General features: G+C 37.1%; 1 protein-coding gene across 4 annotated transcripts in view; it reads right to left on the reverse strand.

Annotated features, from left to right (window-relative positions):
• The window catches only part of SLC44A1 (solute carrier family 44 member 1), a 197,130-nt gene that overhangs the window by 91,538 nt on the left and 89,060 nt on the right, over window positions 1–16,532 (reverse strand). For all 4 annotated transcript variants that reach the window (XM_027614815.2, XM_027614816.2, XM_027614814.2 and 1 more), the window contains 2 exons: window positions 15,201–15,337; window positions 3,070–3,163 (listed from right to left, as the gene is read on the reverse strand). In XM_027614815.2, the coding sequence (XP_027470616.1) occupies window positions 3,070–3,163; window positions 15,201–15,337 (231 nt within the window). The remainder of the gene's footprint in view (window positions 1–3,069; window positions 3,164–15,200; window positions 15,338–16,532) is intronic.

Below are 16,532 nucleotides of genomic sequence, written 5' to 3' on the forward strand. Positions count from 1 at the left end.
TTTAAAAATATGGATAGATAACACTTTTTTCTTGGCTATTAGTTTCTCATTTACATATCATGCTATTAATTCCCCAATACCTAATATCCTTTCTGGCATCCAGAAATATCATAATAAACGTTTGGTGAATTAACTGAATTTATGTAATCTGTTTCTACTACTGCAGTTTTCTTTAGCTATACCTAAACCTTTAAGCATTTTAGGTATAAGGGCTAGTCTCCCTATGGCTACCACCTTCAGCATGTCAACAATAGTTACAAATTTGTATAAAACATGGCCCTTTCTAGGCATTTGCTTTTAAAATTCAAAAGCTCTTAGAAATAGTAAGCATTTGGCAATTACGTAGTGTTTTACTGCAAATTAGTTTATAATTGCTTTTCTCCAAGGAATAGGCATCGCTTTTCAATGGCAGAAGGTGCCCAGGTACCCAGGAAAGTTAAGGGTGATATGGGAGGCTCTAGAGGTTGAAAGAAATACTACTCCCTAAGCCAGATGCCAAGCATAATAATGGATGCTTAAAACATATGCCCTTATTTAATTCTTACAACAATTCCATGACAAAGGTATTAATATTGCCATTTTACATGTGAGGACACTTGGTTCACAGAGAGGGGAAGAGACTTGCTCAAGCTGACAAAGAGAAGGTGGTGACACAGAATTCACCCACAGACCTATCTGGACTCAAAGTACAGCAGCTCTTTTGAAAAGTCCCACTAGGGTGCTCCCAGGAGGAAAGTCAAAGAGATGTGAATGATGCTAAGGGCCATTTGCCTGCATCATAGCTTTCCCTAGTGCCCATCTTTTGGTGTATACAAAAAAATCACCAAAACCAGTCCGTATTTTTTTTTTTTTTTAAGGACAGAGTTTCTTAAGGACAGAGACTAGATCTTACTCATCTTTGAAAATGTTGTATCTAATACGAGGTGCAGAATGTGGTTATTGCCCCCAAGTTTTTTATTAAACAAATTGTTTTCTGATCTTTGCACTTTGCTTGCCAAAGGCTAAATGATGCTATTTACCAGGTCCTGATTTGATTTCCTTCTATCAACTGTTACTTCTTTTTTTTTTACTTTCCAACAGGCTGAGTTCAGATAAAAGTGATAAGATACTTAGACTGTGAGGTACTAAACTAAGTAAAACCTGAGGATCTTTTCTTTAAGAATTTTTTTTTTAAGAGTTCATTTATTTATTTGACAGAGTGAGAGATAGCAAGAGCAGGAACACAAGCAGGGGGAGTGGGAGAGGGAGAAGCAGGCTTCCCACGGAGCAGGGAGCCCGATGTGGGGCTTGATCCCAGGACCCTGGGATCACGACCTGAGCTGAAGGCAGATGCTTAACGACTGAGCCACCCAGGCGCCCCCAACCTGAGCATCTTTAAATAAAGTATAAACATAGTACACAGTCAGTTTTCAGATGGTTTAGGGTCATCATGGCATCTTAGATAACTGAGACATTAGTGCATGACCTTGTTAGAAGCCAAGTCTGTCCATGTCTAAAACTCAAGCCCCTAATACTATGTTTCATCTTCTAGTGAATGCTCCTCAGGGCACTGTATGTGAGATGTGTGAGCTCTGTACGGCCAAGAACGGAACACCTGAGACAGATAACCAGGAACAGGCAGCCCTCAACGTGGTGGGGTCAGAGGTCAGAGGTGAAGGAGGATTTACCCGACCCCTGCCCCACCCATATAACACAGGTACAGAGCAACCTCATCCTCACATCAGGGCTCTCTGGTTATCTTTCTGTAATATATTTATGCCTTAAAATATGACTGTATACTCACAGTATGCATTTAAAACAGGAGATAAGAGGACAGAGCCTTTCTTGTCTTTACACTGATAAATTTTCTCCAACAACTCTATGCAAAGGACCTCCTTTTCTTTACTGTTACAGCCTCCCTAATATTCTCAACGGTCACAAATGGGGTCTCTCTACCTATCGGTCTAAGCCCCTAATTTAAAGGTCCTACTTCCTATCTTTTAAAACAGTCTCTTTATTTTCATTTCCGTAGGCTTTACATTTTCATTTCAATAGCAACTTAACAAGACTAAAAGAGCTGGACATCAATTAAACTGAGAGATCCTTTATCTACTTTTCAACAGAAAATTTCAAATTTCATTCAAGTTAATAAAGCACGAGTCACACCCATAAGCAAGCCAAAGGAAAGCACACATAAGATCAGTCTCAAAATTTTAATCAGTAGCTTGCTACAATACACCAAGATATAATAAAAGTGGCTTCAATTCACTATTCCTGGCGAAGTTGACTCATGTCATACCTGGCTGATGCACACTTAAGATTCTCAAGATCAGACATGCTCCAAATCCTATGCACCTAATTCTGAGGATATATTCTACAATGCTTGCAAATTTATTTCCTCGTTAAAAAACCTATTTATAATTTTAAAGTTGGCTTTACTTGTAACTACTGTGAGATCCTTCCAAACAAAGAATATGTCCTGTCTCTTCTTTGTATCCATTAGATGCAGTAGGTACTGAAATAATCAATGTTTGTTGAATAAGACCTTGGATAAGATATGACAAACAGTGTATTATTATAGAGAATGTACCTAAAATATATAGCCTGAAATAAGGTGTGGAGAATAATCACTGGCATATTTTTTAAGTTTACAAAGTAAATTAAAAATAATCCCAGTAAGTATTACTAGGGTCAACTTCAAAGAATCTTTGAAGATTGTGAGACTTGGCTTCTAATTTTGCTGTAGATTTTGCAATGATTAAGCAGTTATATATACTTAAAAATTATGGCATTAAAAAAAAAGTAAGCCCCCAAAAGAAATTTAAAATCTGAGAATGAAAAAAGTTGTTTGCCTCTGTGTATGGGTGTGTATGGGTGTGTGTGTGTGTGTGTGTGTGTGTGTGTGTGTGTGTTTTAAGATATGAAATACATGTTGTCATTTCTAATACTACTTTTTAAATTTTGTTATAAAAGTATTGGTCCTGAGCAACAGGTATCATCAAGTGACTCTTTCCCCAGGATAATATATACAGTTTAAAATCTACCTACAAAAACAAAAGTCACAAGTTAACAAAATACAATAAAATTTACCTCGCTGGAACTGGTAGTTTGGGGCACAGAACAGAAGCTTTTGAAGACGTAGTATATTCAGAAGGCTTTAGGTTGTAGCTACATAGTGCTGAGCCTGTTGAAAGAAAAGGTGTATGTTAGCTAGCAGAACAGAGCCTCAATAAATCTCTCATTGATTCACTGTATTTATTTTATATGTTAATATTAATCCAACATATATAACTTTCAAACACTATAAAATTAATAAGAATCTGATCAGTCCTCAATCATTTAAAACTGATTCCTCTCAGGTAATTTATATACAAATTTTAATTAATAACATTAAGGGTAATAACAAAAAGTACTAGAAGTAACTTTACCGAGTGTCTGCCATATATCAGGCCCTATGTATTTTATTTTTTTTAATTTTTTAATTTTTTATTGTTATGTTAATCACCATACATTACATCATTAGTTTTTGATGTGTATTTTTTTTTTTAAAGAATCAACTTCTCAGGGGCACCTGGGGTGGCTCAGTCGTTGGGCGTCTGCCTTTGGCTTAGGTCATGATCCCAGCATCCTGGGATCGAGCCCCGCATCGGGCTCCCTGCTCCGTGGGAAGCCTGCTTCTCCCTCTCCCATTCCCCCTGCTTGTGTTCCCTCTCTTGCTGTGTCTCTCTCTGTCAAATAAATAAAGTCTTTAAAAAAAAAAAAAAAAAAAAGAGAGTCAACTTTTCATTGTAACTGACCAAACCGTGCCCAGGAATGTCTCCAAAAAATAGAACAATAGAAACATGACAAAATTCTCCTACTGAAGAAGCCACGCATGTTGGCCAGTCCAGGGCTTCTGAGGGTTAGGCCAAGAGCAGCCCAGTCCCAAGGCTGGTTCTATTCCCCCACGCAAGTTTCTCACCCCAGCGGGAGGGCTGGGGATAGACAAAGGGCCTGCCCCTCCTCCCATCATGCTGGGAACTCTTGGAAGGTCACTCCTCTCACACCATACATATATTAATTATGTATTTACTATAACTATTAACCAAGTGTTATTAAGCCTACTTTACAGAGGACGAAATGGAGGCTAAGAGATACGGTACATAACTTGCTCAAGATGACACAGTTACTCTGCAGCAGAGCTGAGACTGAACGCCTAGATCTCCCTGACTACAAACCCACCCTCAACTACACAGCCTGTCCCTCTTTCCTACGCTTCCCATTACTAAATATTGTAAGTGACTGCATATAGCATATATGCTTTCAGACAATACATTACTTTTTCCTTATTTAAAAGGCAAGAAATATTAATTGCAAATAAACTGAACAAAGTGATAAAAGGATTCTCAGTTTTCAGATAGTTTAAAACAGCTCAAATCCCATCATAGATTGGTTATGCAAACAGCCACATATTTCTCAGTTTCTGTGGCTAATATGTATCTTAATGATATATAAAATTCAGATGGATGCAGTCCACCAAATCCTTGATAAGTCTTATTTTATTGACTTGCTAATTTTATAACATAGCAACTAGAATATTGTCAGGTTCGTCATACAATAGGTATCATTAACTGAGAAGACCTAGGCTCTACTTACAATTTTGCTGAGGACCTACTGCACTTTATCATGTAACCTGTTTATATTTTATTAATTACAGTCCCTACTAGATTACTAATTTGGTCAAATACTTTATTATTAAATGGAAATAGAATAGCTTTGTGTTTATATTATAGTAACAATGGACTTTCATACCATATGACCACAGAAAAAGTTTAAAATAAAATGTGAAGTGAAAACGGCAGGTTTTAACATTGAACTAATTATAGAAATGTCACATGAGGATGTGTGAAAGAACTTCAAGGGAATACAGAAAAAAGATTTGCTAGGACAACAACCTTGAGAATGGTTTTATTTCATTTACATCTTGTCCTATCAGCCAAAAGAATTTTTAAAAAGCCACAAACCTGCATTTAATTCAGTAATGCTGCCCCCAAATCAGCAACCAACTTGCTAGGTATTTAAATATATGGGCTGTAAATATTATACTTACAAAATACATGTAGCATCTATTTTATATAAAGATAATTCAAGTAATTTGACAATGTAAAGTACTTTTTAAAAAGGATTTATTTACTTATCTGAGAGAGACAGAGACAGAGACAGAGTGCGCAAGGGGAGGGGCAGAGGGAGAGGGAGAAGCCAACTCTCCACTGAGCAGGGAGCCCAATTTAGGGCACGATCCCAGGACCTTGAGATCAAGACCTGAGCCAAAATCAAGAGTTGGATGCTTAACCGACTGAGCTACCCAGGCACCCCCTGACGAGGTAAGATATTTTAAAAGAGATACTTGAAAGTTACATGGCACTGTTCAAGTTTCTTCCACTTCTTAAGATAGATTCAGTAGGAAACTAAGTTTCTGAAATTGTTTTCGAACATTCTTTTCCATGTTAATGACTTATTTTTTTAAGTTAAGCATGAGTATTAAATATCTACCTCTTCTAAAATTACTCTTTCGTCTTTGAAGATAATGCCACTAGATTCTATTTACAGCGGTTTTCAGAGAAAACATGACAGCAGTGGCAAGCAAACATTTTAGATTAATCCTGAAATATCTGGGAGTCTTACTATAGAATTGCTCATGAAAACACAGCAACCGTGCCAATAACTGCAGAGCACCCAACGTGATCATCAACTTCCTGATCTGAACTGTCAACTTCTTTCTTTCAGAGTGCAAGATGGAATCAATTTGCACAATATGAAAAGGGCCTAACTAAAGCACTGTGTCAGTGCAAGCATACTGCTCCATCTGAATTCAGCGAACATAATCTCCACCCTCACCCTTTCTTCATTTAAAAAAGGAGGTCAGCAGGTGCAACAGAGTTCAATTTTATAAATACTTTCCCAGGATAATGCTCAATGAAAGGATAATAGCCTTATCTCTGATGGTATTCTGGGACACAGGCCAGTACTAAATAGATCCTGTACTAAATAGATTAAAGGAAAAAGATCTTTACAATGTGTTAGTAGTGACAATCAGAAGAAATTTCTATTGCTTCCTACTCAAAGGGCTGATGGACAGAGAAGCCTCAATGCAGAACATTAAAACAACCCAGTAATGGCAAACATTTTACAATTGTTTCTCTTTTCACGTTTATTAGCTAATGCATTTTCAGTGAACACTTTTAAGGTGTTATCCATCTTCTTTTTTCTTTTTTTTTAAGTGAGTGTATAAACAATACTTAGCGCAAGAGGTTTGGTCATAAAGAGTAAGACAAAGTTTTTCTTCTAATGCAAAAGGCAGAGAAAACCATACTTGAGTAATGAAGTCTAAAACCAAAAACAAAAGCTTATCTAAACCACACCAGAGGCAATCCATGCAACTCAGCCAATGGTATTCAAAATGAGTGATCTTAGGAAGCCAACTTTGGTATATAAACATTTATCTTGGTAAACAGTTGCTACAGTCCCCAGAATGTTTAACTACCATAATTTTTCAAATGCCTTATAATATTCAATTATTTATTCTTTAGCTCAATATCACTTATAAGAACTCCCCTAAGAGGTATGTTTCCATCACCATGCTCCAAACATTACAGAGGAAAAAAGTAATACTTCCAAGGCCTTTCTAAGCAATCACTGACAAATTTAGAAATAAAATTCTTTACTCCTAGGCCACAATGCTTCTTCTGTGCCATTCCTAATCATTATAATCAGACAAATATTCAATAAGCTTCTGGGCAAAAAACATACATCCCACAGATATCTCAAAAACATGTTTGAAGAAAAAGATGTTTCTATCACCGACTCTCCAAATCTGCTCTGCCTCCCATTTATCTCCTATCCTTGTTAATGGCTCCACCATCCACAAAATCCCCAAGATGAAATGGGAAGTCATCCTGTATCTTCTTCTTTATCCATCATCTTTGGATACCATTCAAGACATTCAAGTTATCAAGTCTGACCATCAGACCCTTCTATGTTATCTCAGAGCTTCAAGATCTCTTATTGCTTCAAACTACTCTCCCAAAGGGTCTCTTTTCTATATGCTGCACACAACCTTGAGAATGGTCTTTGTAAAATGGTCCTTACTTGTAATACCCTCCTGCCCTCAGGATCATTTCCAAAGTCCTTGGCTTCAAAGCTCTCATAAGGCAGGTCTCTACCTAAAACTCCAGCCTTATCTGAACATAATAAACCACTTACAATTTTGCTGTTTACAAGCTACCAAGGCTTTTTCACACACTGTTGCCTCTGCTTGGACTGTCCATTCCTAACGACCATCTGAGTAAATGTTCAAGTTTGAGCAGAATTTCTACAAACTACTCAAGCCTCACCTCCTTCATTAAGCTTTCTCTGATGCACCCAAAGCTATTTACTGCTTTGTCTATTATAAAACTTAGCATATCATTTTGTAATTTTTTTTAGCTTACATATCATCTCTGTTTTTAGAAAGTGAGCTCTTTGAGAACTGGGACCTTATGCCTTCAAAATACATGGGACCCCTCTCTCCTGGCACATAGATACTACTCAAAAGTCATCTGTTGAATACAACAGACATCCTGACTGGAAAAAAAATAAAATAACCTATTTTGAATCTCTTACTTTGGTGTTACATGTTATACATAATGTTTATATGCTTTTCACCACTCACTACAAACTGTACTATGTAAAATTGGATTTCTCGACCTTGGTATTATGACATTTTGAGCTGGGCAATTCTTGGTTGTAAGGAGCTGTCCTGTGCATTGCAGGATGTTTAGCAGTATCCTTGGTTTCCAGCCACTAGATTCCAGTACCCTCCCCCTGACCCTTCACCCAGTTTTGACAACCAAAAATGTTTCCTATCACAATGATATTTGTAGGATACACTAAATTAACAGAAAAGATTCCTTAAAAAACATAATTTAGAAAATTGTAGTTAATAAAAAAGAAAATCTCCCAATGCAGAACAGTGTTCATTACAAAAAAACAAATTATACTGCTGTGTGAGGTCCAATGAATTTAACCCCTTTCTCTCCAATTAGGAAAGCACATATATTCATATGCTGGAAGAATACAATTCCCAATTTCAATTTCCAGGAACCAACAAAAAGTATGGACATATTTGTAGTTCCCAAGAAGCACCCATTAACTAGCTGGTGGTATGACATTATCTGTCAACCACTGTCAGCACATACGACGCACATAATAAATATTTGCAGAGTGAATTGATTTTGGACATCTATGTGCAACACTTCTAGGTATTGTGGAGGACAATGAAAAGTTTGTCTTCTATCATGCAAGCTCCCTAAAGGGAATTGTACCTTTTCTTTGTTTCTCTGGCATGTATTTCTTGGGTGCTAATTAATTGTCGAATGAAGGAATTATTTAAAATTGCATTATCAAATGTAAGGATTTTGTTCCCCCTTCACAACCAAGTTCCCTTGCTGGTTTCTGACTTGGAGGCACTTAAAGCAGTTACTAGGGTTGATCATTTCATTCATTTGTAAATGATATCAAGTCCAATCTTTTGATTCACTGTGCCAAAAAGAATCCATACTAACTGTGTGGTTTAAGTTATATTGTTACTGACTGGTAAGAAAGAGGGTAATACTGGTCATCTGTTGATACTAACTTGAAACGTAACACCTAATGATAATCAAAGGCTTATTTCTATTCATAAATTTTATCTGATATATCACATCATCTTTCGAGGTTTTCAAAGACAGAACAATGATCACCGAGAAAGCACCCAGCTCCATGGCCCTACTCAAAGTATGAACATGGTCTACATGGTAGTTCATAAAGCTCTTACTTTTCACAAAATACAGCGCACTGAAGAAGCACTCCCAAGTGGGAGTGATTTCTTCCATGCTATAAATGGGACACAAACAAGAAAAATAAGATTTCTGCCATTTTACTTTTGTGTTAGAGAAAACAAATTAGATATTATAAAAATTTGATAAGAGTAATGCAAAAGATAATAAGGTATTCCATGTAAAATATTAGCAATGACTGAGAATATGCAGTGAGCCCCCAACTTTCAGGTCATTCTTATTTCTAAACTGCTGTTTAGAATTTAGATTTGCAAGTGGAAAGAATAAAATGACATGAAAAGCATCTGGCACTGTGCATGGCACAAAGTAGGTACCAATAAATGGTATGGTGAAACAAGGCAGGGCTCAAGTCTGATTTATCTATTCAGTAGACTCAGGTGCCCATGCTGACCAATGGGGAGAGTACAGTAAGATGAAGGATGAACTATGGGCCAAACTTGGATCGGGGAGAGAGCAAGGGAAGGGACCGTCCCAGCGGGCATTACGACCTGATGTGGCCAGGCTGGGTTGAGATGAAAATCTCATATAAAGCTGAAGTTAAGTTCCAAGGTAGGGACGTTCTCTTCCCCTGTACAATGGATACGTTATTTGAGTTTTCAAGAATAATGATAATAAAGTAAGAAGGAAACCTGTTTATCAGAAACTGGAGGTAAGTAAAATTAGAGTAAGATGGAATTCGTGCTCTGCTGAAAATAACTCAGGGGAGGGCTCCCAGTCGATGATTTCAGTTTTCTCTGTAGGGCATAAGGTGAGGAAAGAGGAAAAACAAGAGGGCTTAGGAAAAAAAAAAGGTCATGAATAATCACGTGGATAGGATGGAGAGATAAATGAATGACTAAAATGAATTACTGAGAGACGAGAAAGATGGCGACCAAAGGTTCACATCAATTCTGGTTAGAATGAAGCTAAACATTTTACCAGCTGGTGGCAACTGACACAGATTCAGAATTGAGCAAAGGATAAAGTGTGCTGAGAGAATGAGAAATTACTAAGTGCTGAGAGAGATGAAGAGGAAAGTCCAGGGGCACCTGGGTGGCTCAGGTGGTCCTGGGATGGAGCCCCGCCTGGGAAATCCCTGCTCAGCGGGGAGTCTGCTTCTCCCTCTGCCTCTGCCACACCCATGCTCTCTCTCTCTCTCAAATAAATAAATAAAATAATTGAAAAAAGAGAGAGAGAGAAAGAGAAGTCCAATCCATTGTTCTTTCAAAACACATGAATAGCTACTATGTGGGGTCCTGTACTAGGGCTTGGATATTCAGAATTGAAGAGCATGATGCCACCCCACAGGAAATTCAAGCACTACTCAGGAAAATGATAAACAACGAACCAAAAAAGTTGGGTACTGAGTCCTTACGGTACTTAGCAATTTTAATTTTTAAAGGGCAATTTTTAGTTTATTCTCTAGCATATTTATATTTGTATCATATAAAAATGACGAACCATAATAATAATAAAGTGTATGCTTGGTCCGCCTCCCACCCAACTCATGTACCAGAACTTAGACTTTTACATTTGTCTAAATTCTTCTGCTTGCCTTTTAAAGCTCTTTAAAATATGGCAGCATCTCTTCCTAACCATCTCAGGTCCAGCTGTTAACTTCTAAATTTTCTATTCTAGTCAGACACATTGGACAGAGGTGTTCTACAAACTTCAGTGTCCAAGAAAACACTCCTCTTTCTTCTCTAAAAGAAAGAGTTGAGGAAATATTTTTTGCTTAATAAATGCATTTCTTACAAACGTTATTATAGGCACCTAAAAGCTTTCCCTTATAAAGATTTTAAATAATTTGTGAAGGTAATAAAAGTTCACACAAGTGGATAGTTGTAAGTGCTAAAAAGCCCTTTCAGATGTTGTCATGGAAACTTAAAACTCTTTGAAAACGATTTATATTACCTTTTTACTCTGGTAAGTAAAATGTTATTTTACCTTATATTTTTTTTAAAAGATTTTATTTATTTATTTGATAGAGAAAGTGAGAAAGCACAAGCAGGGGGAGAAGCAGAGAGAGAAAAGCTGACTCCTCGCTGAACAGGGAGCCCGACGTGGGGCTCGATCCCAGGACCCTGGGATCATGACCTGAGCCGAAAGCAGATGCTTAACTGACTAAGCCACCTAGGCATATTTTCATACTGCAAAACTGAGATTCTATAGCTGGTAGAAACCATCGCCCTATCTTTCTATTACTGGCCTATTTCACCTAGGATAACGACTTCAAGTTTCATCTATGTTGTAGCGTATGACACGATTTCCTTGTTTTTCAAGGCTAATATTCCATTGTGGGTATATACCATGTTTTCTTTATCCATTCATCCATCATTGGACATTTAGGTTGCTCTCATCTCTCAGCTATTATAAATAATGCTACAATGAACATGAGTTTGCAAATATCTCTCTGAAATCCTGTAATCAATTCTTTTGGATATATACTTAAAAGTGGAATTGTCGGAGACGCCTGGGTGGCTCAGTTGTTAAGCGTCTGCTTTTGGCCCCGGTTATGATCCCAGGGTCCCGGGATCGAGCCCCGCATCGGGCTCCCTGCTCTGCAGGAAGCCTGCTTCTCCCTCTCCCATTCCCTCTGCTTATGTTCCCTGTCTCACTGTCTCTCTTTCAAATAAATAAATAAAATCTTAAAAAAAAAAAAGTGGGATTGTTGGCTCATATGGTAATCTACCTTCTATAAGACTTTCTAAAAGAGTTTTAAGGTTCACAACAAAATAGAGAGGAAGCTACAAAGGTTTCCCACATACTTCCTGCCCCCACACATGCATAGCCTCCTCCATTAAAACCTCCCCATCAGAGTGGTACATTTGATACCACTGATGAGCCTACATTAACACATCATAATCACCCAAAGTCCCTAGTCTTATGGGCATGGACAAATGTATAATGACAAGAATCAATCATCATAGTATCATACAAAGTATTTTCATTGCCCTAAAAATCCTCTGTGGTAATTCTAGTTTTGATTTTTCAAGGAAACCCCAATCTCTTTTCCACAGCGGACATACAATTCTATATTCCTGCTAACGATGCCCAAAGATTCCCATTTATCCATAACTTCACCAACATTTGTTATTTTCTGTTTTGTGATGTTTGGATTTTCCTCTGTAGAAGTTGTCCTAATGGGTATAAGGTGGTATCTCACTGTGGTTTATATTTGCATTTCCCGTATGATTAGTAGATTGAGCATCTTTTCATGTCATTATTGGCCCATCATGTATCTTCTTTGAAGAAATGTCTATTCAAGTCCTTTAGCCATTTTTAATTGGGTTGCTGTTGTTTTTTTTCCTTCAGTTGTAGGAATTCTTTATATATTCTGGGTATTAACCCTTTATCGGATACATGATTTTCAAATCTTTTTTCTCCTATTCTATGGGTTACCTTTTCACTCTGCTGACTGTGTCCTTGGATGCACATTAGTTTTAAATTTTGATGTAGTCCAATTTATCTATTCTTTTTCTTTTGTTGACTGTGCTTTTGGTTCATATCCAAGAAATTATTGCCAATATTAGTGTCATGAAGTTTTCCCCTATGTTTTCTTCTAAGAGGTTTATAGTTTGCTCTTACATTCCAACTCGGTCATGGATTTTGAACAACTCTCTCTTAGAGGTTTGGAAATTTCCCACTTAAACTTAAAATCATCTGCTCCTTCCAAATCATTATGCACCTCAAATGATGGAAAGACAAAAGAGGAAGAAAGAATGCAAAAAAACAGACAAAGAATTCTCTCAGTGACAAGAACAATGTTGGAATTAAATTTTACCAGGTCCAGTATTAAGGCACTAATCCAAAGAACAATATAGATTTTTTTTTTTTGAGAAAGTCAGAATTTTCAACTTAGGGTTGCGATTAAAATAAAGGTATTTAGGTCCCTCCACCAAAGGCTCCCTTCTCTATTATAATTTCATAGTTTTTCTATTGCTTTTTAAAATATTTATCCTATCCTCCACTGCTGTGCTTCTTGATGCTGCCATTATTAATACTTTTTTTTATGCTTAACACGTTGACTTATTTTGCAAACAGCTGCCTCAAAAGCCTAAGAGTGCCTGTGTAGTTAGGCACCAATTTAAGAAGTCTATTTTCTGGAATAATATTTATTCGTTAATATTCTTGAACACCTGTTTTGTGTAAGACACTATGAAAAAAACAAAGCTGCAAAACTCACCAGAAAGGTCTTATAAACTGGCCTTAATAGGCCATACTCAGTATAATAATCACTTAGAAGGATAATGGCCTGGAAATAAACATACCAGCAGGGCAGCATGGGGCATTTCTCCCCAGCAGATCATCACAGCAGGCAATACAGCCGACAAGGAACTAACTCTCCTCTGGCCCTCCAGATGACATGTCAGGTTCAAGGGACCAAGACTCACACCCAGTGGGTTCAAGAAAACATGTTAGAAGATATTTTGACACTAGATCCTAGCTTTGAATGCCAAAGTAAGACATACAGTGTTTTATTTTTTATTTATTTTATTTTATTTTTTACCCCTGATGACTTCTGAGTAAGGGATTAATATGATTGAAGCTCTAGCAATATTAATACAGCAGCAGTATGTAAGGGCTAGAAGTAGAGAGAGACTGCAGGCAGGAAGACTATTACATTCCATTGGGGGAATAATAACATTAATAGTAGTAATGTAACAGCAGTAACCAATACTTTTATATTTTTAGCAATTTACTCTTTGCCAGACTCTCTTCTAAGCATTTTTCATGTATGAGGTCCTTGTAACAACCTATGAAATAGTTTTCGTACAAATATTATCCCCTTTATAAATGGGGAAGCTGAGGCATCTAGCGATCAAGTAACTTGCCCAGGGTCTCATGGCTAACAAGTGGTAGGACCAACATTTGAACCAAGATAATCTGGTTCCAGAGCCTATACTCTTAAGGACTCAACACTACCACCTCCCAATGTGTATGCTCACCCTGTCTAAGATTTTAGAAAAACCCATAAGGGATAATTCATTTCTCCCTAAGAAACCTGATAATGACAGGGCCAACAGTTCTAGTATTAGACTCACCAAATCAATACAGGTAAGGATATCATGTGGGAATAAAAAATGAGCTCTTGAAGGGTAGCTGGTACCTCTTTATTCAGTGCCCACAAAGTACCAAGGATTCATGCATCATCTCATTTAATCCTCACAACCACCTATGAAGGAGGCATTATTTTTAATTCACTTTTTTTTTCAGATGAGGAAATCTAGTTCAGAAAGGCTACACCTTCTGTCCCTCATTACAGAGCCAGCTAGTGGGGTGGCAGCAGATTTAGAATCCAGGGTCACATTAATCTCATGCTCTTCCCACCATCTCACGCGGAGGGCATGAAGTGAGAGGACAGGGAGAGGGATACGGCCAGTCTTGAAGGATGCGGTCCTTCTGCCCTCAAAAGGCCAGCAACCACTCGGGAAGAGTCTGGAGTCATGTGGAGGTGTGCGTGCAGCTATGTTCCCAAGCTGTTTCTTTACCCAGCTAGAAGTCATCCTGGGTGGATGCATGAGTCAGTCATTGTTCCAAGGAACCGGAACTAGCCTGTAAATCCAGGCAGGGCTAAGGCAGCCCTGGGGACTCCAACACACAAAATACAAACATGAAACCTCATGGAAGTTCAAAAACACAGGCTAGCAGTTTGTGGCCCTCCACGAAGAGAGGTTAAAAATAAAATTCTCTGAAGAGAGCTGAGGATAGCACCTGGAAATGAGAAACCCAAGGGAATGGAGTCAGAGGTCAGGAAATTGATTGTTTGTTTTCTCAGCTAATTCCCGTATGTTTAACCTCAGAGTTTCTCAAAACTTTACCCTTAGAAAAATTCTTATGAGACAGTATTAAATTTAAAAAAGCTAAACAAACCAACACAATTGAAAGATGGTAGAATTTTGGTTTTTACTTCATGTTCCTTTTCCTGAATTTTTCAAATTTCTACTATAAGAACATATATTACATTGTTATCCAGGGATAAAAATAAAATACGCTAATTGAGATACTTTTAATCAATACTTAGGAAGAGAAAAAGAAAAAAACCAATTTCACAAAGAGTAGTCTAGTAATTCCCAAATGCACAAAGAGGCTACATCAAAATCACCTGAGACATTTGTAAAAAAAAAAAAAAAATTTCTTGAACCCAAAGACCTACTCAGTCAGAATTTCCCTGGGTAGAACCTAGGCATCTGGAGTTTTAACAAGCTCCCCAGGTGACTATCATCCTTTCCACCAAGGAAGTCCAAAAGCACTTTCAATTCTCTTTCTCTTTTTAAGGTTCTTTGATGATTTCTTTAACACTAGTTATATTGGAAAGCAAACACACAATATTTAACAGTGAGAGTGAGTGACCGGGGTGAGGACTCGGATGGCCTCGTGTCTCACCATTCATCTCTGCAAACTTCTGAACCTCACTTAGGGTTTTCAGTTCTTGTCTTGGACATGCTGTTACACACAGTGCTATGGACTTGATCTTCCGGTTTATCAAGTCCAGATTGCATGGATCCAAAAAGAACACATACCTAAAGCATGGAGAAAAATATCGAGATGTTATTTCACAAGAACACATTCTGGTTCACGGCCTAATTTGACTAAAGCCTAAAAGCAAAGAACATCTATTCTATTCTATACTCCTTCACAGATTTTATCAAAGATGAACAGATGTTTCACAAATCTAATCACAGATTTTCTTTTTAATTAATTGCTTGTAAATGTACCATGAACAGTGGTGACTAGAGGAACTATAGGACTCACATTTGTCATGATGTATTTTTCCAATATTTAAATTTTTGTAATGTATACTTTATAATTAGAAATTACTTTAGTTTTTTTTAAATAATTATTTTATTTTTTGCCAAACTTGTGCCCTAAAAATTACTAGACTATCCCAAGAGTGTTATATAACATGAATTGTAGTTTATACATAAACTTTAGTAATAAAAATATAATTATATACAAAATATAAAATTATAAAAAAAATATATAAACTTTTGCTAATGAATATATATTTATAAAAATGAATTGTAAAATTGTATAAAATTGAACATATAAAGTTGAATGGAGACTAAGGGAAATACACCAACATTTTAACTACAGTCATCTCTGGATATCAGAATAAAGTGATTTTAATCTCTTTCTTTCACTTTTCAGAATTCTCATTTTCTAGAAATGTAAATAACTTTTGAATTGAGATAACTACAGTAAATATTGTTTATTAAAAGGTCCATTACATATCAACAAAGTAACGCCCAAATCTTAAATTATCCCCTTTGTATCCTAGATACATTCATATTTTAGAAAAGGAAAGATCAATCAGATTACACTGAAACAAACTTTTTTTTTTAATGTTAAAAAGGAGGGTGGCTCAGTAGGTTAAGCATCTCCCTTCAGCTCAGGTCATGATCCCAGGGTCCTGGGATCGAGCTCCACATCATCTGGCTCCCTGCTCAGCAGAGAGCCTGCTTCTCACTCTCCCTCTGCCCCTTCCCCCTTGCTCGTGCTCTCTGTCTCTCTCTGACTCTCTCACATAAATAAATAAAATCTTAAAAAAAAAAAAAGAAGAAAAGAAAAAAGATCAAGTCAATGCATATGCTGGGATGGACAATATAAAAGGATACTGGAAAAAAAATTCAATAGAAAAAACAAAGTATGAATATCAAGGGGAGGGGGACCTGAGAGGCCTTTGCAGGTGGAGTAATATTGCACACTGCAGAGGAG

This window comes from Zalophus californianus, chromosome 13 (genome assembly GCF_009762305.2).
Source record: "Zalophus californianus isolate mZalCal1 chromosome 13, mZalCal1.pri.v2, whole genome shotgun sequence".
Classification (NCBI taxonomy): Eukaryota; Metazoa; Chordata; class Mammalia; order Carnivora; family Otariidae; genus Zalophus; species Zalophus californianus.